General features: G+C 32.3%; 4 protein-coding genes across 12 annotated transcripts; 3 read left to right on the plus strand and 1 right to left on the minus strand.

Annotated features, from left to right (window-relative positions):
* The first annotated feature begins 1,191 nt into the window (after nucleotides 1-1,191).
* LOC113855825 (uncharacterized protein At3g17950) lies at nucleotides 1,192-1,921 on the plus strand. The gene is made up of 2 exons (XM_027487455.1): nucleotides 1,192-1,344; nucleotides 1,439-1,921. The coding sequence occupies exons 1-2, from the start codon at nucleotides 1,261-1,263 to the stop codon at nucleotides 1,919-1,921; spliced, it is 567 nt and encodes a 188-aa protein (XP_027343256.1). The 5' UTR covers nucleotides 1,192-1,260.
* A 3,188-nt stretch (nucleotides 1,922-5,109) lies between these two features.
* Nucleotides 5,110-5,601, minus strand: LOC113855826. The gene has a single exon (XM_027487456.1). The coding sequence runs from the start codon at nucleotides 5,599-5,601 to the stop codon at nucleotides 5,110-5,112; it is 492 nt and encodes a 163-aa protein (XP_027343257.1).
* A 3,017-nt stretch (nucleotides 5,602-8,618) lies between these two features.
* On the plus strand, nucleotides 8,619-11,652 carry LOC113855178. Of its 2 annotated transcripts, XM_027486695.1 has the most exons (6): nucleotides 8,619-8,894; nucleotides 9,042-9,202; nucleotides 9,543-9,545; nucleotides 9,871-9,960; nucleotides 10,216-10,374; nucleotides 11,185-11,652. In XM_027486695.1, the coding sequence occupies exons 1-6, from the start codon at nucleotides 8,765-8,767 to the stop codon at nucleotides 11,257-11,259; spliced, it is 618 nt and encodes a 205-aa protein (XP_027342496.1). In that variant the 5' UTR covers nucleotides 8,619-8,764; the 3' UTR covers nucleotides 11,260-11,652. The 2 variants fall into 2 exon arrangements, with proteins under 2 accessions (XP_027342496.1, XP_027342495.1); XM_027486694.1 differs by lacking the exon at nucleotides 9,543-9,545 and having other exon boundaries at nucleotides 11,185-11,647.
* A 1,847-nt stretch (nucleotides 11,653-13,499) lies between these two features.
* On the plus strand, nucleotides 13,500-21,936 carry LOC113853899. Of its 8 annotated transcripts, none has more exons than XM_027484592.1 (11): nucleotides 13,500-14,252; nucleotides 14,353-14,610; nucleotides 15,891-16,133; nucleotides 16,473-16,619; nucleotides 16,811-18,192; nucleotides 19,335-19,408; nucleotides 20,167-20,248; nucleotides 20,323-20,448; nucleotides 20,609-20,715; nucleotides 21,148-21,305; nucleotides 21,445-21,936. In XM_027484592.1, the coding sequence occupies exons 1-11, from the start codon at nucleotides 13,812-13,814 to the stop codon at nucleotides 21,682-21,684; spliced, it is 3,258 nt and encodes a 1,085-aa protein (XP_027340393.1). In that variant the 5' UTR covers nucleotides 13,500-13,811; the 3' UTR covers nucleotides 21,685-21,936. The 8 variants fall into 8 exon arrangements, 7 of the variants coding, with proteins under 7 accessions (XP_027340393.1, XP_027340395.1, XP_027340394.1 ...); XR_003502707.1 differs by having other exon boundaries at nucleotides 13,510-14,252; nucleotides 20,619-20,715; nucleotides 21,445-21,907; XM_027484594.1 differs by having other exon boundaries at nucleotides 13,510-14,252; nucleotides 21,134-21,305; nucleotides 21,445-21,932.
* Nucleotides 21,937-23,732: the final 1,796 nt, after the last annotated feature.

Consider the following 23,732-nt stretch of genomic DNA (forward strand, 5'->3'; position numbering starts at 1 on the left):
AAGGGATTAAAAATAAAATACCAAAAAAGTGGGGTTTAAATACAATAGACAAGGATTTTAAACAAAAAAGTGAGAAAAAAAATGGACTGAAAGCAAAGAGAAAAACTAAAATTCAAAATGCAAGAATTTACGGTGACCAAAATGTTTATTAAGTAAAAAATTATTTACTAGAGTAACTTAATTTTTATGCACACATAAAAAATATTAAATAAAAAATTTAACTATTAAATTTTATCATAAATAATTACAATTAAAACATAAAAATGATATAATACTTTAAAAATCGCATAACTTTTTAAAATTAATCATATATGTATGTATGTATGAGTGATTTAATCCATTTTACCTTGTTCTCTTCTTTCTTAAAATAAGGATTTCAAAAGTTCAAAAAATGACTCTGGCTCCCATTGATTGACGGTCACAGTGATAAATATTAAATTAAAAAGACCAAGACTTCCTACACGACATTTATTGAAATAAAAACTTAGATACAACAAATATTATTACTGTTCTCCCGTTGAAATTAATATTTTATTTCAATAATTATTATCAATTTTAGTTATTACGAAAAAACAATACTGAAATAAAGTATAAACTTTAATTTGAAAACAACATCACCTATTACTGTGCCTTAATTTTGTCCTTCTTCAAAAGATGATAGACTTTTCAGGGCTTAATTAAGTGAAATAATATAAAATAAAATTGATATAATATTGTTTAGTTGTTTTGTAATACAATAATAAATATATTTTATTTATATAAAAAAGGTGATAGAATATTTTTTTATAATAATTTAGTTTTATAATGAGATTAAGAATGTATTTGAAAATAGTGTTTAATTAAGCACTTATTTAATAAATTATTTGTAAATAATAATTTATTTCATAAATTAGAATAATGCATAAAATTCTAAACTATTTTTTAAAACTATTTATACTTCATTCAATCTATTTGATTTCTATATTTTTTTATTCTCATCTAATTTGGGTAATTCAAAACCATAGGATTTTAAGGGCATAAACCAGCTGGGTCGCAAGTAGCAACAATCATTTCAATTTCAAACACAATCGTCTTTGAGCCCTTCTCTCCCTTTCTGTCCTCTTTTTTCTATCATTTGTAGTCACAAACTGTAATCACAGCACAAACCACAAACTCAATATAGAACCACTATTAATAAGCAACTATATTTTTTTTCACACAACTCCACAACCCAACAAATTTTGCTTCCTTCCTAATTCCGAAGTTCCCACACACACAACAATGCTAGATCCAGCTACTGAATTGGTGCCACCACCATCTTCACCCACCAACTCATCCATTTCCTCCTCTGATCTTGACACCGAGGTATCACCAAAACCAAACCCAATTCTCAAATTTCTTAAAGTTTCATCTTTTTATGAATTAATTAGATTTTTTTTTTTTTTTGGGTTTTTGATAGTCCACGGGATCATTCTTCCATGATAGAAGCACCACACTGGGTACTCTCATGGGTGTGAGCTTCCCAGCCATTGCTTTCAGAGCGCCATCTCAGAACCAGGACCCACATTCCGCGGCCGCCTCCGTAGCCGTGGGTGGCTCTGAGAGGACTGCCAAGTCCAAGAAGAAGGCCAACACGGTGATCGTGGTGGCGGAGCGGCGGAGGAAGTGGTGGCGGTTGTGTAGGGATGGCGATGCGAGGCCCGCTTCGCTGGGTGAGTTTCTCGCGGTGGAGCGGCGGTTCGGCGACGGCGCGTTTTACGGCACGGCGGCGGAGCTTGAAGGAATGGTGATGGATCCGCAGAGGAACCATGGACGGGCGTTGTTTGCCGACGGGAGGGTTCTTCCGCCGGCGGTTGTCGACGACGGAGCATCGACGGCGGGGAGTCTTTGTGGGAGATTTCCGGTTTCGCTCACCGGGATCTGTAGCGGCGGTGCTGGATAAGATCGAGTTTGAATTTTGATTCTTTTTTTTTTTCTAATAAATTAAAGACAAAAAAGGGAAAATGGTTCATTTTTTAGGATTTTTTTTTGTTACAATTTTTTTAGGATTGTTTGGTTGGTTGTTTATTTGATTAGTCTATTATTACCATTCTTATGCCTGTGATTTACGTGCCAATGGCATGGTTTGGCTTTTACTATGTACATTTTCATAAAGAATAATATAACATTTTATGATGTGATAATCATGAAGAGCAGGAAGAGATGAAAAAAAAAAAGGAAGTAAATTGTGATAATTTAAAGTATATTTAAGCTGATATATTAACATAATCACAGACAAATGGGTGATCGATGTTAAATGTCAATCATATACTTCGATTGTGCAAAAATAAATAAATAAAAAATCAAATCAAGCCCAATCGAATAATATGGATTGGAAACTGCTTGTGGTTGATGAATAAAAATCAATGTCCAAACAAAAGTGACTTTGAACTTTATTTAAAAGGGACCACGTAGTTTTCAAATAGGAAGTTTGAAAGGGATTGCTTCTTTCATATTCAAAATTAAAATTTTGGTAAAAACTATAAAAGTTGTTTTCCATATATGTTATATATATATATATATTTTTTTAAAAAAATGTAATTCCTTGCTTAATTGATGCCTATCACACCAAATAAGCTTTTGCCTTTACAGTTCAGGCTTTACTTTTCCTTTTCTGTTTATTTAATTTATTGTTGAATTCTGTCCTTTTATTTGAACAATCAAATGAGGAATGGAGCTTCTCAATCGTTAATCCTCTACACATAGTTATTTAAACAAACTATTTAAGTAATATATCTTTATTTTTAATCATTTATGTATAATTGAAATCAATTGATGTCAGATTAATGACAAACTACTTTTTGTATAGTCTCATATAAGGTTTTGATTATTAACTTAAGGGCTATCAATTAATACTATCCAACTATAAATTTATTATATTTTTCATTATTATTCATATTATATGCTCAAAATATATATACATTCACACACAATTGACATTTTTTAGGTCTAAGAAGTAAATTTAAATTTTAAAAAAGCTTCAAATAAATTTTAAACAAATTTAAACTGTTTTGTATGTGTTTATTTTGAATTGGCATAAACGTAATATCAAATAATATATTTATCTTAAAATTGAGTTAAAGCATTTGTAAATAAAAAATTTTATTAAAAAAAATACAATTATTATATTAAAATTATAAAAATATAAAAAATATGTTTTTAATAAAATTTTAATATTATTAGCTACTTTTTTTTAGCTCTAAAGTTTAAAGCTAATAAAACTAAAAAATATTTAGCTTAAATTCATATCACGTGGTAAAATAAATGTTAAGTAATAAGATACTTTTATTAAAAGTAAATTTGAAATATATAAATTATTAAATATTTATTCAATAAATTCTTATTATAACTTAATTAAGGGTATAATTGACCATAAAATTATTGTAATAAGTAAAAGGTAATTTATTTTAATAAACTACTAAAAGAATTACTGAAAAAAATCTTAAAGTTATAAATTATTTTATAAAATATTTATAAATTCTTTCAAATATCCTTAAATCAGTCTTTTTTGGGTAACATCCATTATATCAATCTTGTGAATAAAAAAAGGGTTACTTTAAATTATGTAATTATACTCAAATTACGAAAGACTGAACATGAGTTTAGATAATAAGATTTTAAACAAATAAAGTATCAGTATCTTGCTGAATAACAATAAATTTTTTATACATAGTTGACAGTGCAATTAATATGGCTTTGACTCAACGTTAAGCATGCATTTGCTCAAGCAAAATGTTAAGCAATGTTGTTTAACAGCTGGATCAAATATGTCAATGTCGCTTTCATTTCTTCTCCCTTGTTGCTCTGCGGTTTCTATAAATGAAATGAATAGAACTTTTACAATGGACTTTAAAGTTTGGAATTTTTTATGCTTTTTAAATACAAAATCTTCTTGACCCAAAAAAAACCCTATCATAGTTTTGAATATTACTAAAAAAAAGGAACATCATTCTTAGTGTAGGAAATAAAGGTATGAACAGGTCATGAAGTTGACCAATTTTGAATTAGATATGGTTTACTTGAGCTTATTTATTAAATAAGTTTTTTTAAAGGACACATTTTGTTAAACATGTTAAATTTAAAAGACATTTTAAGTTTGAGAAATCAATTTTTGTTTTAAAAAATATAAATAATGTATTATTATATAATTCTTTTATAATACTTAAAAATTATATTTATTAATCATTTAAAAGTTAGAATTCATTAAACATTTTGATTAAATTCAAGTTTGAATAATTAAATTATACTCTATTTATTAAAATTGAGTAATTAACAAAGAACAGAGCTAATTAATTGACTAATTAATATTCAAAAATTCAAACAATAAAAATAAAATTATAGTCTTTGAGAGATTCTTGTTGATAATTAATCCTTAACAAGAAATGAAAGAAGGATAACAACTCAACATGCACAGAATGGACAACAGCAGAACACAGGGGTACTTGCTAGGTTCCTCTCTAACTCTTACTAGTTACAATAGTCCAAATTTTATGTAGAAGAATCGTAGTTTAGGAAGCCTTATTTTAGTTCTGTTGAAAGTAATACAGAAGGGTCATGAATCTATTTCAGTAAGCAAATTATCGGGTAATACATGCCTAATTTTAATGTTCAAAACTTTAGCATAGTATTAGAAATGAAATGTCAAGACTGAATTACATAAACTACATAAACTGTGATCAGCACTCACCACTCTACAGTGGTTTGTTAACAACTTCGTTTCAGTATGTCCACTATTTAAATATGTTAAGTTTAATTCAAGATCTCAAATTTTGGTCATGTTTGGTTTGACAAAACATTTTCAGATAATCACAAATATGCTACTATCACTTCCACACAGCCACAATATTTTGCTACTCTCCTGAGAAAAAAAATTCCTTTAATTGATCCATAAACAAGCTATGGAGATTGCAGGGAAGGATTTACATATTTCATTTAGTATATATACCATCCATGCTAGTAGTGCAAGATGCAAATCATATGGACTAGTTCTAACGTGAGGTTACAAAAAAAATTTTAAAAAATTGAAAAATTTCTACCAAATACAAATGAAGAAAATTGAGAAAAAAGAACATTTATCTTCATTTAAGGCCTTCATGGAGTTTCATCAATGGTCTCAAGTGCAGGTTTCCAAGATCTCTGCTTAGAGTACCTTTCCACTGGTTCTGGCTCCCTTACCACCTGATTATCACATTCTAATCTCTTTAGCTCCGAGGGGAACATGCAAAACTCACTAAACACCGGAAAAATCTTGGCCAAATTGTTAAAACTTCCATGCTTCATTGCTCTGGATGCTTTGTAATTAAGAGAGCTCATTTCTTCATGGGTTAGCACAGAGTACAACAGCTCCATTGGTAGAAGGAAGTAAAATTTGCGCCTTTCAAGCTCTTCATCAGCTAGAAGCCCATGAATACGGTGACCCACTTTGAGGTAGCTAGAGTCACAAACAAATTGTCCAGGGCATTCTAACATGAGTTCTGCAGCTCTCATTGGTTTTGTGTAGGCCTCTAGTCTCCCATCTAAGAATAAGACCTTGAAGACCCCATTGGGTATCAAGGAAGGAGTGCATGAAACTGCATTGCCCATTTCTCAGAGAGAGACAAGGGATTTGAAAATTTGTTATTTTCCCCTAGAAATGCTGGCAAGTTAGAGCTGAGAAGGTTGATACTTGACAGTGCTTAGAATGTTACTGTATTTATTGGGGAAGCAACCTGGCAGTTAAGAAAGAAAGAAAGAGAAATAGTTGATTGTCTTTTTCTGGCTGAAGGTCCTTCGTTGGGTAATCAGTTGGCATATCTTTATTATGATATTTTAGTTTTATTTTTTTAATATTGAAGTTTGTCATACTCCAAGTTATATATGTTTAAAACAAAGTTTTCCATCTGGCAGTAGCCAAGTTTTTATGCAGATTTGTAGTTAAGGGAAAGTTGGTATGTCTTTGCGCCTTTAAAGCATATAATCTAATGTGTCACTTTAAAGATCGTCATGTTTTTTAATTCAAGGTTGGAAAAAAGCCACAAATGAAGGAAATATGGCCAACCTGGCAAATTTGGCCTATTTTGACTTCAGTGCATGGAAAAATCAAATGCACTTAACTTTTCTTTTAGTCTAATTTTGTATTTATGAGTGTCTTTCTGGTTTAAAGGATTGAAGACTAGTTTATTGGGGTGCACATGGGGAGGGATGAAGAAAAGGCTACCGGAAATAGATAACCTCACTTAAGGACACTACCAAACTAATGATTAGATATGGTACCAAGTAATTTCTTGCATTTTATATCATTAACAAAGGGTTCACCTAATATCTTCTAATATTTACACATGCACTTCATTTTGGATGATATGAAAGGAACATCTGCATTTGATGGCGAACGTCAAATCTTTTGATTGGTATCTAGTCATTATCCAATGCTAGCTTGCAATATATTCCCATGAACTCATATTATATTAAGTGCGCGGACATTTCTCTGGTTTGTCATAAGCTCCTCTATTAATATTTTCCTGTGCATAATTAGTCGAACACGCAACTAATTAGATACAGTCTCTGGTTTGTCAAATCTTAAAGAATAATTGAGAGAAAATCAATCATTTTGGCATTTGATACCTTCTTTTCATAAAATTTTATAATATAAGGATCAATATTTTAAATGATGTTTTCATGTAACAAGTTTCTCGGGAGAGTAGGTGATTAAAACCAAAGTCATTGGGCATAAAATTTGATTAAAACAAGTTGGTAAACAGAGTCAGTGGTATTAAATTTTCTTGCTTAACTCACAAATGGAGAATCTTAAGTAGGACAACTAAATGATTGCAATTTCAATTTGGACTTAGCCAATAATTAGTTGTCCAAAGGGGTTGAATGTTTGATTTGATGGCTTTTCTGCTCTAGTCCTATCGAACAGAAGGAATGATTTCCAAGCATTGGTTCGGTTGTTGCTTAAATGGTTGACATCAACATTAGCAAAGACAAACAGTTCATACACCGTTAAACTACTAGCGTTCCTTGCTCATTTCTACAAGCAAGCATTTTTTCATGATCGGAATGAACATTTATAATCTCAAATGCAAGTATCCACCGACTATATTTGATTGCAACAACAGAGAGGAGGAAATTTTCAAGACCAGATAGATCGAGAATTGTGCAAGTGAAACCCACAAATGTTTATAAAGAAAATTGTGCAAGTGACAAGTTTCCTTTTGAAGTGAACGGATCAAAGTATTCACTTTTAAACTTTTTGAATTAAAATATGATGTACTTAAAATTAAATTAGTGATATATACATATATATTTACTTTGAAGACAGGTTCTTTATATAAATTTTTTCTCCCTCTTTGAGCACCTTATATAGGGATTGATTGTTTGCTCGTGCATGACAAATTTATTTAACTGATATGAATCATTTTTAAGATTCAGCATAACTTTCCTAGCACTTTTTGGAGCAAGGAAGAAGGGAAGCACAGGAGGGATATTCAATTGCAAGAGCTTTCAAACAATAACAAACCAATTTTTAGGTATTATTTTCAAGCTAAGAAAAAAAAATGGTCAAACACTAAACATTAATAAAATGTTTAGTTGGCAAATAATAGATGAATCAATCAACTTTGAGATTTTTATTGAAATCAAATTACAATATTTCGTTAGAATATCGTTAAATTATTTTTTGAGAAGTTATACAATCATCATATCATAAGGTTATAAATGACATTGATACAATTTGGAATAATAACCATTAAAACAAAATTTATTCCAAATATCTACTGATTAATTATGGTTGAAAAGAAAAACTCAACAAAGTTATTTAATTCTTTCCATTTGTAATCATATCACTGGCATTTTTTTATGTATAAAGACAGCACATAGCATGCTAAGCACTTAACTTTTAGTAAATATTTTTAAAAATTTGTCTCCAATTTGAAATAATATTAGCATAATTTTGTTTACAAGTAATTAGAAATACTTGTCACATTAAATATTTTTTAAATTAAAGGCGAAATTTAACTAACAAGTGATAGAAAAAAATCCAGTATTTGAATTAAATATTTTAAAAATACTTGCTTCTCGCCCAAAAAATTCTAAATGTTTGGAATTGTGACTTTGTTTAAATTTGTTTTGATATTAATATATTTTATATAATAAAAATATTATATTTATTAGATTATATTATAAAACGTATTTTTGTATTTATTTAAATAATTAATTTTTAATTTTTTAAATTTAACCTATTATATTTATATTTTTTGTTTGATCTATTATTTAAATTTAGTATTCGATTTAACATTAAAATATAACAAATACTAATCAATATTCTTTAATTAAAAATAAAATATATTAAAAATTTAATTTTTGATACCCTTTTATCTGAAGTGATACAAAAAATTATTTCCTTTTAATTATTTTATTATATCTTATTCTATAAAAATATAAAATATTGGACAGATCAACAGTCTTACAAAATATCTTTCCATATTAGTTTCTAGCGTTACAAGCGTAGAGAGGGACCCAACCCAATGATTAAACGACACGTATGGAGGAGCAGAAATTAACGACATTTTTGGAGAATTAACTTGAACAATTCAACGTCTCATCTCCAACGAATCATCGTTCTCCACTCGTCCCTGCTTCCTTCCACAGGTATTCCTTCTGCAACGTCTTTGTGCTTATCACTTCCGACCATAATTCCTAGGAGACTCGTTTAAGGTTCTATGTTTTGAAAGTTTGCTACGGCAACTGATTCCTCTTTTCTTCAGCGATGGCTTGTGTTCCACATCAAAATGCAAATTGTACCCTTTTATTCCAAAAATGTGCAATTTCCCATGTGGGTATTTCTTCTTTGCCCTTCTTGCAACCTGGAGTAAAATCTTGTACACTTTTTAACAAAGGTCCGTTAATTACTGAACTACTTGCGTGATTTTGTCGGCTTCATTAACGTGGATATACTTCTTTTCTTTCCTGAATATTGCACTTGCTGTTTATTCGATTTCTCAGTTTAGTTTCATTTCTTGTTCCTATTTCTTCTAAATGTTTAGGAACACTCAGTCCCCAGTGCTTGAATGGAAAGAGGAGTTTTCCTTTACCAGAAAAGAGATTTAGTTGGAAGTTTTCGAAGAAAGAGAGATTATATATTCCTAGAAGTAGTAATTCTCCGAACTCAAATGGAAATACGGATGAACAATCTGATGAGAAAGAGGTAACGCTGATGTGATGATTTTGTCGTACTCAGATACTATTAGCGAATGGCTTTTGACTTGACATTGCTATCCCCTTATATTCTGACCATGAAACTTGAAATCTTTAGAAGTTTATAGAAAACATGGTTGCCAAACCCCAAATGCATATTCTAATTGCTTGTTGCTTGGTGCCATAAATCCACTATTTTTTCCTTTTGGAAGGGGAATTACTTTTTTTACGGTGATATGTTTAGTGCCATGGTCGATTTCAAACTTACACTTTAAGAACCATAAACTAATAGAAGAATGGCTACTTTTGATGAAGGTTGGAAGATGAGGAAGATTTTTCCACATTTTCAGGTGGTGGAAATGAGTATAATTATTCTCTTTAGAAACTTCTCTCGTTGGTAATTATATGTATAACAGTTTGATTTGATGGATTAGCTTCCTTATTGTTTGATATGTTATGTTTTTGTCTTCTGAAAATTACAACCAGTCAAGTAGTAATTAATTAGTGTTTTGGTTGTGTAAATAGGTTCAATTAAACAATGGAAAATAGAATGACTACTTATTGTTGTCATCTGGCATATACTTGCACTGAAATTCTCAGCTTGCTTTATCAACCTTGCTATCTCAGGGATATAACAAAATGAGATACCTGATGCATATTATTTTTTGGATATTATAGAAGACACCATTTGGATACACAAGGAAAGATGTCCTATTAATTGGACTTGGAATTACTTTACTTGGCATTGGCTTAAAAAGTGGATTGGAGGTACCGTGCATTTTTCTCTTACACAATTATTGTAATATGCATGTTTCCCTTTTCAGTTTCTTATATTTTTTTACCCTTCAACATCTTAGCACTTAGCTTATTCTGATTCGTAAATGAGACAGTACATTGTCAAGATTTTTTACAATTAAATCAGTGTACATTCTTGTAATTGTTTGTCCATAATGTAATGGATACCATACAGACATTTATGTGCTGCGATTAATTCATGTAACTGTTCTTGAATATTTTTTGCAGTTTGTTGGAGTTGATTCACTACAAGCCGGAAATGTAGTACAGTTGGTGCTGGTTTTGGGCCTCACCGTTGGGTGGATCTCAACATATATCTTCAGAGTTTCAAACAAGGATATGACATATGTACAACAATTACGTGACTATGAAGACAAAGTGATGCAGGTAAAGTAGTATTAACAAGGTTCCTTTTCATTTTAGAGGAGCCAAATCTTTGAAGCTTATTATTTTTTTGATTTACCACAAGAACTGCAAGTGCATGTCTGTGTATTGACTATGATGCTTTGGGGTCAATTTGTCCTTTTCCTAAATTCTTTTCATCATCTTGAAAATTGGTCAAATCGCTATGTTATTGTACCTTTTTTCTTTTTAAAAAATATGAATGAAATAAGATAATTCATCGGTGCTTAAATTGTCAGAAATTGAGAGGCTTAAAAAAATTATGTAAGGACAATATATTGTTGCTACCACATGGGCGCTATAAACAAAGTAGTGAGTCCTAAAATTGGTTAGGATAATATGAGGTTGCCCAACTTCTTGTCCAACAGCCGCTCTCTATTTGCACCGGCTATGATATCTTTTCATTGTTGGGGAAGCTGTTCTTTAGAATGTCTAGGACTAAAATGAGTTGGATAGATGCCCAATTTTATTTACAACACTTTTCAAATTTTTCTTTACATGTTAAGTGAATAAGTTCTTTACTTAATGCCAGTGGATATGGTTGAAAATTTTCAAATTGGGTGCAGCTGCATTCCATATGATAAAGTATTACTTTTACTTTTCTCTTTTATACTGAGCTTGAGAGACAGATAGTCTGAAACACATCTAGACATCTCAAAAAATGTCATATAGTAAAATATTTCTTTCTGAACACATGGCTGAATCTTGAAACTTGGGTCTGCAACAAGTTGTGTTCTCACATTGTTTCTGAATATAACATGTCACTGAATAATATTGCCTCTATTGAATCTGCAGAAGCGTTTAGAGTCCCTAACAGAAGCGGAGCTAGAAGCACTGCTTCAAGAAGTTGAGGAAGAGAAGAGTCGTTAGCTGGTGGTGCAAAGGTGGATTGAAGTAGCTTGTTTGTATATATACACTGAAATTTTTCCACTGTAATTGAAATAGAAATTTTAATCTAATGAAACTAGTTTAGAAAATTTTTACCTATGCTTGCTTCAGTTTACTCACAGTCAAAAAGATGACCCTTCAAAACCCATAGTATTCTGTTCACCAGAAATTCCAGATAAGGTAAGTCTCTAAGGTAGCATGACAATGCTTTTGAATTCTATAATTTTGTGGTTTTCCTTGGTACTGTGCTGTTCACCTATGAACCTCATGCCATAATGAAGAATGTTGAAGGTAATTTTGGAGCTTGGCCCAGCAATTTTCCTCATAACCTGAATTATTAAGTAGCTTACTTTTTGGTCTTATGTTCCCTAGCTCCTAGGAGAAAACGAATTGCATGTCCTTCAGTTGAAACATTTGTTTACTAAAATAAGTAAATAGACGTTAATTCCGCAGGACTGCTCTAAATTTGAATGTTTCCCTTTTTCTTTTCTCTGTGTAAGTTCTTTCCCATTTTGGGGACATGTATTTAGAATAGAAGTCTCAATGAGGAAGCTTTCTTATCCGAAGTAGACAAAAAAATAAATCTCTTTTTATACCATATTAAAAATGAATCAGGTCTAATTCAACCTTAAAAGTGATTCAAGGGACATCTTTCTGACCAACATAGACATCTTAATATTAATTGATAATTATTATACCAAGTCACATTATGCACCTAAAAAGGGCATGTGGGAAGTCATATATGTCCCTCAGCCTTTTCGGCATGTATGACTGAACCATTAACGTGCACGAACGCTTGAAGGAACCTTCGACCCTTAGAAAACTAAAGCTAAGTGGGGAATGCAGAGCTAATTCAGTTCCGTCTATAAGCCAAATCAAGGCGACAATACCATGAGATATTGAGTTACAAAGTTAACATTCGATGTTACATCTTTTTTTATTTGTGCTCAGACTTTGATCCGCAAACCTGTTTAAAAGCTCAAGCAGACGTATTCTTCAGGGAAAGAATGAACTGGTTATTTTTCTGACGGATAAATGCAAAATAACAATTTCTTATACAATAAGACCGATTAAAGTTGTTCAATATAAACAAAACATTAACTTAAAAAAGTTTGTTTTCTTTTAACTTTCCAACTTTAATTAATAAATAATATTTTCTGTTGTAAGTTTAAAAAACAGAACAAATTTTTTTCATATTAATATATATTTAAAAACTCTTATATTTAATTTAACTTTTATTTATTGAATTATAATTTATTATTTTATTAACAGTTAAATGTAAATAAAATAAAAAAATTAAATTGAGTGTAATAATTTTTAAATTTATATATAATTTAGATTAAGAAAATTTTTCTTTTAAAAAATATATAGTTGTGCATATTATATGACGTGTGTAGAATCTAAATTGTTTTTTTTAGGTATAATATAAATTCCAAGTATTTCAAGAGAGATTAGGACAATTCAATCTTGTATAGATGATCAAAAATTAATTTTGAGAGAGATTCCCCTTAATTCCTCTGTCCGTTTGTCATAATTACTCGGTTTCTAAGGATAAGATTTTGTATTGATGTGTTTCCCTCTTATCGTGAATTGGCATATGACATGGGGAAAAACATTGTTGAATATTTAAGGAGCATATGGTTAGGTGAGTGTCCTGGAGATAAGAGAAGAAAAAGAGATTATAAATCAATGAGATGATAGTAAGAATTAAATATTTCACTTTCACATAAACAGTGTTTTGTTTTTAAAAGTTTTTGGTTTCATAAATTGGTGTTCTCTTAACTTGAAGACACGTAGTGAACAGTTTTGCCAGTTGAATGCATAATTGGTGTGGTGGTGGACTATATAAACATTAAACAGTTCTTCACCGCATTAAGCACGATAATTACTTGTGAAAGATGAAAGACTTAACTAACAAGACACTTCATTGAAAGCAAGAAATTAATTATCTAAGGAAAAATAATAGAATATTTGTACATTGGGCAGTGGGTTCCCTCCTACGCTTGTCCTTCATCGAGAGTTTAAACTGGTGAAAAACTGACAGATCAGTTACGAAAACAGGCACAAAGGCATCTAGATGCAGGGCACGTGTCATTTTAGTCCTATGCTTTCGTCACATTAATATTATTCTTATGAAAAATTTTCCATATTCAAACACCAAACTCAATCATAACAATTCACTCGCCTCGAGTATATGTGCTTCTTCCTTTGCACTAAACTCTAATTACAAATAATAAAATATAAAATCGTCACACTCTCTCTCAAACGCTTCATCCGTACCCATGGCCGTTTCTCTTCCGCCCATCCCTCCCAATACCAAACCACCTTTCTCGCTCTCCCTCCTCTGAATTGCCATCTTCGTCTCCATATTCTCTCTTTATTCCTCATCTTCGTGTTCTTCTCCTGCGTCTCTCTCTGTTCCTCCGTTTCAGTGTTCACGCGCTTTTCCATGGAGTCGCCCAAGATTGCTGGCTTCTCTCAGAAAACCCTAATTAGGCGTTGAAACGCGTACGCAGCAACCTCATAGATCGAAAATGGCGATTGTCACCGGAGATCGGTACCTGGAGAAGCTGGTGCAGTTCGTGGAGGAACAGGCTGGTCCTCTAATCGAAGGAGCCTTGGTGTTGAAGCTAAATCCGGCAGGGCTTCACTACGTGCAATCGAGGTTGGAAGCACTGCACGAGCTCGAGAGCCTCCTCGCCGGCGCTCCCGTCGACTACCTCCGAGCCTACGTGTCCGACCTCGGCGATCACCGCGCGCTGGAACAGCTCCGGAGGATCCTGCGCCTTCTTACCTCCCTGAAGGTCGTTTCGGTGTTGCTTCATCCCGTTAGGGATCCAACACCCCTCTCCTTCTTGCCATTTGGGAGGTTGAAGGTTCTGGAGCTCAGGGGTTGCGACTTGTCAACTTCCGCCGCCAAAGGTTTGCTCGAGCTTAGGCATACTCTGGAGAAGATCATTTGTCACAACTCCACCGTGAGTTTCGATTGCTTGTTGAGCTTTTGATTTTTCAACTGCTTTATTTGCTATTTAGTGGTGAGTGAAGTGAGTATTGGAATTGTGTGTTTTTCTTTAGGATGCTCTGCGGCATGTATTTGCTAGCAGGATAACGGAGATAAAGAATTCTCCGCAGTGGAACCGCTTGTCGTTTGTTTCTTGTGCATGTAATGGTTTGGTTCTCATGGACGAGTCTTTGCAGCTTCTTCCTGCTGTTGAAACGCTCGACCTTAGCAGGAACAAGTTTGCAAAGGTAGATAATCTGCATAAGTGTACGAAGTTGAAGCATTTGGACCTTGGTTTCAATCACCTGAGAACGTTTGCACCCTTCAGCCAGGTATATGGTTAAATATTCATTATTTTACTTGGGTTGTTTTGAATTTTCTGAATCTGAAGTAATTTTTCAAATGCTAGGACACAAAACTGTTGGAGTTTTGGTTTGAAAATTTGGGTAGATCTGTTAAAGTTGTCATTCATGGAATTGTTAAGAGTAAAGCCAACTGAACTAATTCTATTCAGGTTATTCTAGTTACTTAGATTGGGCTCGTGATATTATGAGTCTGAGATTTTAAGGGATTGTGAACTTGAATATAAATAATTTTATTCTTCTTTTCTTGGTTGTCACAAGATTTTACCTCGGGCCGCCTTGGTGGAGAATATCAGTCACCTTGGATATGGTTTTCTGTAAGGTGTCTAGGATCAAATATCCCCAAAGCTTAGGCTATTTGGCGCAGTCTGAAGAATGTCCTTATCTCAAACAGCACACTAGTGATTTTCAACTGATGGGACCCCAAATGGAATTTTTTTAGTTTAATTTCCTAAATTGAAGATGGGTTCTTCATGTAATTACGTTGAGATTAAAAATACAGTATTGAGCTGCTGCTGATCCTGCGATGAGCAATCTAGTAATGGTATAAGTGGAAGCTAGAATGGTGTGAGATCAGCTAAGCATGACCCATTAAGCTTGGATTGACTTGTCTGTCTTTGATAATCACTATTCTGCTATTCCTGTGGTTTACTTAGATACAAAAAAATTGATCTAGTGGGATTTAATGCGTTTTATTTTTAGAGCATTTGAGGATTAGTCTGAATGTTTCTAGCATGATCATGACCGGACCATTGACTATGTGGAATTCAGCTTTGAGTGAAACTTATTATAATCTGTATTGGGGTTAAACTGTATGAGTCAGTTTGGATAAACTAATAAAAGAAAATAAGATGAATTAAAGTGTAAAAGTAAAATGAACAAAACTATCTCTCACATGGAGAAGTTAAATAAGAGAACTGCTAAAAATGTTGAGGTGCATTAGTTGATTTTAAATTGTGAGAAAGATTGATTCATTTTATGTTTTTACTTCCTTTATTCATCTTATTTTCTTATCCTCTTAGTATGTGTTTCAATGAATTTTACTTGTGACTTCAAGTTTATTGTTCTCAGAACTCGATATGCAATCTAATTGAAAACTCATCTATTGATGTTGGCTAGTTACATTGTATACTAAAATGCAATAAAAGCAAATTATTTGTAGGAAGTTCTTAATATCTTTTGATTCAATTGTATGCCTCTCATTTTGAATTAGCTCTGGACCCACATACCAATTTTGTTGGATCGTGCAGGTTTCCTGTCATATTGTTAAACTAGTTTTGAGGAACAATGCTCTAACTACTTTGCGTGGGATTGAGAATTTGAAGTCGATTGAAGGACTTGATGTTTCCTACAATATTATTTCCAATTTTTCAGAGCTAGAGTTTCTTGCGGGGCTTCCATATCTTAAAAGCTTGTGGTTGGAAGGAAATCCTTTATGCTGTGCTCGATGGTATAGAGCACAAGTATTCAGCTTCTTCACCAACCCAGAAAGGGTAAGGTTATATTTCTGCTTTCACTCTGTCTGTAACTATCTCTGTCCATCTCTCTCTATTTGTTCGTTGCTTTGTGCAGCATGCTCTCATTTGAGGTTACGATTGTTGATATATTTGGTGTGAGTGATATTATGGGATTCTATATTTTACTGTACTCAATTTCATTTTCGAATATCTTTTAATTTCTAAAGTTTGCAGCATTTCAGTGAAATATTATCTTCACATTTCTATCTTTTTTTTTTCTAGTGGGATTAGACTATTGTTATTGTTCTGGTTCTTCATTTGGATTTTATTCTTTCCTCTTGCTAAACTTACATTTGTTCTTTTTGTTTTGATTAGTTGAAGTTAGATGAGAAAGATATGAACACTGGCGACTTTTGGAAGAGACAAATAATTATTGCCAGTATGCATAAGCAACCTGCCAGTTTTGGGATTTATGTGCCTGCAAAGGAAGAGGCTATAGTGGAAGGGGGCAATGTTAGAAGGGTATGTAATTAGTGAAATTGGTTATGTATTTGTAAAATTGAAGAACTACAGATTATTCATTTCTGAATATTGAACATGAGAGGCCAAATTCATCTGGACATGTACCTATTGCATTGTTGAAAAATCTAGTAATTTTCTTTTTGTTCTACAGACAGATGAAACATCATATATTCTCTTTTTTTTTCAAGCAGAGAAAGATGTCTCGTCTTGCCTGTATTGAGAATGAAGAGATGACTAGCATATGTTCTGATGAGGAGTCTGTGTCATGCACGAATGAAATTAAAAATAAAGAGGATCCTAATTTATCTGATGATGAATCTGAGATAGTAGATTTGAGAAATAGAGTTGAACATATGAAGAAAGAGCGTTCTATTCTTTGGCTACGGGAGTTTAAAGACTGGATGGATATTGGTTCTAATAAATTGGTCGAAACCAGGAAAGAAGGTGGAGCTACATTGCATCATCGGAAAGAAAATTACATCAGAAGCAAGACAAATCAGGAGCAACATGGTGAAGTCTCAAGATATGCTTCAGAGTCTGTCCTAGCTTCAGGAGATGACAGTAGCATGAATATTTTAGAATCTGATAGTTCTTTTGTAGAAACATCTGCTGGTTTTCATAGACAGCAGTACTTTGACTATAGAGGTTCACTTGGCAATGCTAGTGGTGGGGCCTTATTTTCTGATTTGGGAGGAGGAGTTAACATGGAGCGTCTTAAATCCATTTCTCTTGAGGGAATTAATTCACTCTCACAATCTAAAAGTTCTCATTCTGATACCATTGTCACTCAAGGACTGCATAAAATGGCTGAAAGTATGAACATCTCACCACTGACTACCATTAATGATAGATCTGGGTCTCAGTGTTCATCTGCATGCCCCACATCCCCTCCTCATTTTCAAGAAGATCTTCTCCATCGCCGGCAACACTTGGTGGAGGAAATTTTGCAGCTGTCTGCAGATTCCTTTTCTGTGGCATCTTCTGATAGTAACACAAGCTGTAGTGAAGTTGATTGCAGTGAATTTGAGCCATCAGGGCCTAAAATTGATGATTTCCCAAGTTATGTCAATGGGAGTGTTGAAGATCACATATCTCAAAATCAATTCAAGGAAAAATTTTACAACCCAAGACAAGGAATTCTTCATGCAAGAGAAAATGGCATTTGCTTGTTTGGTTCATCCAGTGACCAAACTTCGAATCAGCATTCAATTGATTTTGCTGCTAGTGCTGACAATGCTGAAAGTCAAGACAGTAATTTGTTGGAGAAAAGAAAAACTAGAAAAAAGGCCAAGAAGAGAGTTATTTCAATATTAGAAGAGAATTCAGATGGTCATGCATGGGATCATGAACAACTGCAAATGAGTCAAGCACAGATTTCCACAAATTTAAAACGAGAATTGGACATTGCTGATCTCAATGAATTTTCTGGGCATACTTGCTTTACTCAAGCGAATGAAGATTTTATTATGACATATTTCAATACAAGTATTGCTGACTCTGAAGCCAGTGAGATCTGTAGTCATTGCATGCGCTGTAGTTGTATCCTTCAGAGGGAGATGAGCTATAAAGAAAGGTAATTAGCAATTGATTTGATTCATTAGCATCAGTAGCATGTAACTGAATTTGATGGAAGGAATCAAATGGAGAATAACTTCATCTTAAGCAGTTTTGTTTGCTTGGGTCTCTTTTGTTATTTCTGTAACTGTAGTCAAATACTATTAAGAATTGTTGTGTCTACTTTTTAAACTTTTGGTGTTCTTTTCCCATGGTGAGCAACTCATCTGCAAAATGAAATTAGGAAATCCTCAGTTGGTCATTTCACTGAATTCTGAGAATATTTTGTTGCCTAATTACCACGTTTAACCATGCACATTCTCACTTCTATTATTTATACATGGTACCTATCTGTTTCTAATCTTTCTTATAAATTGGCCAGTTTTTCCTTGATACCAACTGATGGAGGTCGTTTCCTATGATTTACTGTTGGTAATATACAAGTTTCAACAGTGTCTACAAGGAGTTACTAAAATATCTGGATTTGTCTAATTGTCCTTCCTTCTCTAAAGTGTTTATATAGAAACTTCTTTTCTATTATCTACTATGGCCCTTTTCTTATGCAGAAGGTGGTTTAGTTAAGTGTAAAGGTCCAAAGTATAGAAGGATTTATATTTATTTTTTGTAAAAAGAAAATGGATTGTTAACCTAATCTTAATTGAAAGGATATTAGAATTTCATAAAAAATGGCTTAAAGCCATCCTTTAAATATCTCAATACTTAACCTTTTGGCATAAAAAAACTTATTCTTGCTTTTTAATTCTATTTTGATTTGAAAGGAATAGTGGATAATATCATAGTTTTTATTAATTATGTGAAACTGATTGTGCTTTAGCTGGCAATCAGAGTAAAACTTAATCCTTTTTAATGTTAGATGAAGTGAAAAGGTATGAATTTTTCATTGATATTTGTTAAATATTTGCATTAGTTTTCTTAATTTTTATCTCTAAGCAGAATCATATAGATAAAAATTATTGTGAAAATTTCTAAAGCACATTTCACAATTGATGTTTCTTATAAAATGAAACAGTCTTGCGATATACATAGGGAAAAAAGTAATTATTACTGGAAGTATTGCTATCCATGTTGTGCTGATTATTGTTCCTGCTCTTAAATTTTTTCACATTCCTGTAATGGCTTATGTATTTTTCCCTCATGTAGAGAAGTTGCAGTATTGCTGAGCAGCCATAAGAAGCTCTATGTGCTGCTGATCAATGTTGCTCCTGATGGGTCAGGTTAGTCCATAACGCTCATTTTTGTTTTGTCAGCAAGAGGAAGTCAATTATTTCTTTTGTTTTTAGTACATTTGTATAGCTCCTTTTATCCATGTTTATCATATTAATTTCTGTAAAATATGAATATCCCCTTTTCTGCTCTGGATGTTAACATGCTTTAGTGCCTGTTTTGGATTTTAGGTGGCTCAAACTGCCTTATGTGTTTTGCTAAAATGAGGTTTCATAACATTTATCATGTTTGGCTGCAAACAGACTTGATACTGCTTCTGTCAGAATTAATTTGTGACAACTCCAGGCAACTTTAGGAATGTTGAAACATACATTGATAATTTACCACAATATGCTAATTTATTTCTCTCTTTATTTGTTTCAAGGTTACAACATTACTTTCTTTTTGTTAATTTTTATCTATAAAACTCATTTTAATTAATCTTATTCAAACGAAAACAGTTCTTTTAAAATGAATTTAAAAAGTCATTCCCAAATCACAAATATATTCTTTTAAAATCAATTCTACAAAAATTCTAAACTAAACGAGCCCATGAAAGGCTTAATTTCATTTCTTCTGACTGCAAACAATGGCATTTCATGCTCATCAAGTTACTAATGTTTTTATTGATGTTTTGTATCTTGCAAAATGAACATCACTTTTAACCCTCTCTTATTAATTCAACAAAATAGATCCAGAAAGCTTTCTCCATTGGTTTTTGCTTTTATAGCTGTTCAAACTTAAAAGCGCTCTTGAATATGTCATCCAGGAACACTTTTGAATGTATTAAGTTGCCGCAAGAACAAAGAAGTTTGTGAGGTGCTTGTTGGAATGGGACTTCAAGTGCTAAGGTTAGTGAACTTGTACACTTACATGGACTAAAGAAAACAGTAACTTTCTTAACGTAATTCTTTTGGCTTGTCAGGGTAACTTTTGAGGGTGGGGAAACATACCTTTTTGTAACAAGAAGCATTGAGAAATCAAGAGAGTTACTATGTACCATACAAGTATATGATTCATGTGGTGGAAATGGTAGATGCTCAATTAAAAGGTGATTAACCTTTTTCCTTATATTTTTGTTTATAAAAAGTGCTTTATGCAAGTATTGATATTACTACTTGCTCTACAGATATTATTTATGAATTTATTGTTCTACTTTTTTCGATTCTTGCTGCTATAATAGACTGGGGTTTTGGAAATTTAAATGGCAGTTTGGAGCAGGTCCAGGTTGAGTTGTTTGACAACCAAGTATGTAATGGTTCAAATGTGAGCATATATCAGTATGCAATGGTGCTCGTCTGTTGTAACAATGGCAGTGGTATGCTTCTCTCTTGTCATTTTACGGTGTAATATTTCTTTTATATTCTATTTTAATGACAATGACTGGTCAATTTTTTCTTCTCTTTTTTTGTGAAGTTACAAGCCTTCTTCAAGATTAATATACAGCTATGAAATTTGAAGATGATATTTTATTAAAAAGTCTCCCAAAACTAGATGTGAAATAGTATTATTGTGAGAAATTGTTTTTAGACGTAGGAAGAATCTGTTCAGTTGGTAGATTATGTGAAACCACTTATGGCAGGAGTTTTCTTCAAGTTTACCTTTACTACTGTCACCCGTTGAAGTTTTGGAAACTATCTTTTATTTTTAACTGTACTAGTATTGGAAATCTTGAAATTTTTGTATTCTTTTATTAATTATCAAGTTTACATTTACAGACATAAAGTTGTCTTTAGTTTTAAACTTACAGAGGAATCATGGCTCTCAAGATCGTTGTTTGTGGTTGGAGGGTATGTGCTTTTATGCATTGAAGATGTTAAGCAGCTGTACTCATTTTCTTCAGATGCATCTGTCTCTCCATATTTCAGGATTGATTTATGTTGCTCCATTGCTGACATTACTGAGATGGTAAGTATACTGTATATCCCAAACACACCACAAAAAATAGTTTGGAGCATTGGCTTGTTCTTTTGTCTTCTTTTTCCCTTCCCGCCCTTTTGATTGACCATTTATTGCTTGGCTTATTGTTTAATGTTACTCTTTCCAGGTCTTTGAGGTTAGTGACAGCTGCTATGTGACTTTAGGCCTGACATGTCCACTGGCAGAATGCCATCAGCCTACCCAAACGAACCTTGATGCTGTCAATCATGGAAACACAGATCAAGGCCCTCTTAAATTGAAGCTTGAGTGGTTCTCCAAAGATAACCTTTTGAAGTTCATGTCTTTGTTGAAAGCAATTCATGCCGAAAAAACGGTGTCTCCTTTGGTAGTAAGCTGTATACCGTAAATCATTTTTGCTCTCTGTTAGTTGATATTCATTCATTGATTTTATTTTGTTTTTCATATTCCTTTTATTTTTAACTAGCTTGCCTGCTCAGTGTGTGTAGCATCGTTTTATTCTTTGATTTTATATCCACGCAGTGTTTTTTGTTTTTGGTTTTCATTGTATAGAATTGTACAGTATCACTGACGGTTACCCCGTTTGTCTTGATCCTCTGCCCTCTTCCCAGATAGAAAATGTGATGAGAAAAATTTTAATTGAAATGTTGCAGTTTCTTTTTTTAAGATACACCTAGGCATATGAAGCTTAGATATTGACTAATTGGATGATAGTTGTAGATTTGAATAGAGTATGGCTATAATATGAAATCTCTTGCGATTTTATAATTCTAGAAGGTATCTTGGAATCTTGTATGCAACTTTTGTTATGTTTACCGCTTGATAAAAGTTTTGCCAACAATTCTGCCCATCATTGTAGGACAATAGATGAGGAATTACTAGATACATGTTTTTAATGAAAAAAAGTGGAGATGCATTGCAAACTTTTAATATTACACTATATGGGAAAATTTTCTCTTAACCATGGCCCTAACCTAATCTCATATTGAAAGTATATATTATTTTTTTCCCAATCAATTACTTTCCATGTCGGTGGTTATCCACTTGTTTATTATTTTATAGAGAGAAAATTAATTCTTAGTTTTTTAATGTAGAAATATATTTTAATAAGAATATATTATTTAAATTAATATATGTACGTATGTCCAAAAACTTTAATGATTTAAAATCAATTTAATTTAATTTAAAACTAAACGTGCAAATCTGTGAATAATTTTAAACATCAATTTGAGTCACAGGTCGTGGGAGGAAATGATCATCTTGTAACATTGAAGGTAATACATATGATTTTAATAATATTATAAGTTGTTGTTATTATTATTGTTAATTATTCTTTTTGGTGGATCAGATCGTTTTCATTTTATATTTTTAATTCCTTACTCGTCAACTCGAATATTCATAAATGTGCTAGGACAGATTTGTTGGTTCTTTATTGAAAAAATGAAAATATTAATGGGTTTGGGCTAACTGGCATTATATCAGGCTGAAGGCGGGCCTCAGTAAGTCTATAGATATTATTTTAAGTACATATTAATATTTCCATTCTGGTCACACTTCATTCACTCCTTCAAACAACGTCCTCGTCCGTAGGCGTACATGCTGTATTATGATTTAATATGTGACCCATCCAACAGTGAGAAATGTTTCAACCACAAGTTTGAGAAGTTCACTTCTTTAAAATGTTGTGAACACACAAACGTCTTTAACGAGGAGAAAGAAGAATAAGAACAAAGAACCGAAAGGAAATTATGTCAATAAGAATGCGGTTGAGTTCAAATGGCTCTTACACTTGGTGAGCGATAACTTAAGTGATGTTATGATAGACCATATGATAAAACTACCAACATCTCTAGCTCTATGTGAAACAAGAAATTAGTTTAATTACAATGACAAATGAACCATTAATAAGTACTTTTTTTTTTCCAACATGAATAGCTATGCTGAATATTCGAAGGAACTGTGTTTTTATTTATTTACAATGGAATGTTCTATTAAAACTATTTTAGAAATTGTAAATTGTATGTTATATCAAATGATAGATTTTTTTTTTCTCATCTAGTTTAATTTACATCTAATTCGAATCGTGCAATTAGGTGTAGTAGGTGAGTCTATTACTAAAGATTTTTTATATACACAAAAATTCTAATTAAAGACTTTGATTAAAATATCAAACTGTTTGTCACTCAAACTAATCTTTATTGATAAACGATGGATATATTTATAAACAAAAGAATATATTCTTGGGACGAAAGAGGGTCAATTTCTCCCATTGATGAAGATAAGCTGCTCAACGATCCGTCTATAACCTCTTCTCTAGATAATACTAACATTTAACCCGTAGACTGTAACGTGGAATGTCGATGATATCTTCAACATGGCAATTTGTATTGCTATTTTATTATATGTATAACAAGTCCTAAAGTTTTGACATAATGT

This window comes from Abrus precatorius, unplaced genomic scaffold (assembly GCF_003935025.1).
Source record: "Abrus precatorius isolate BTA unplaced genomic scaffold, Abrus_2018 Scaffold11, whole genome shotgun sequence".
In the NCBI taxonomy this organism is placed as follows: Eukaryota; Viridiplantae; Streptophyta; class Magnoliopsida; order Fabales; family Fabaceae; genus Abrus; species Abrus precatorius.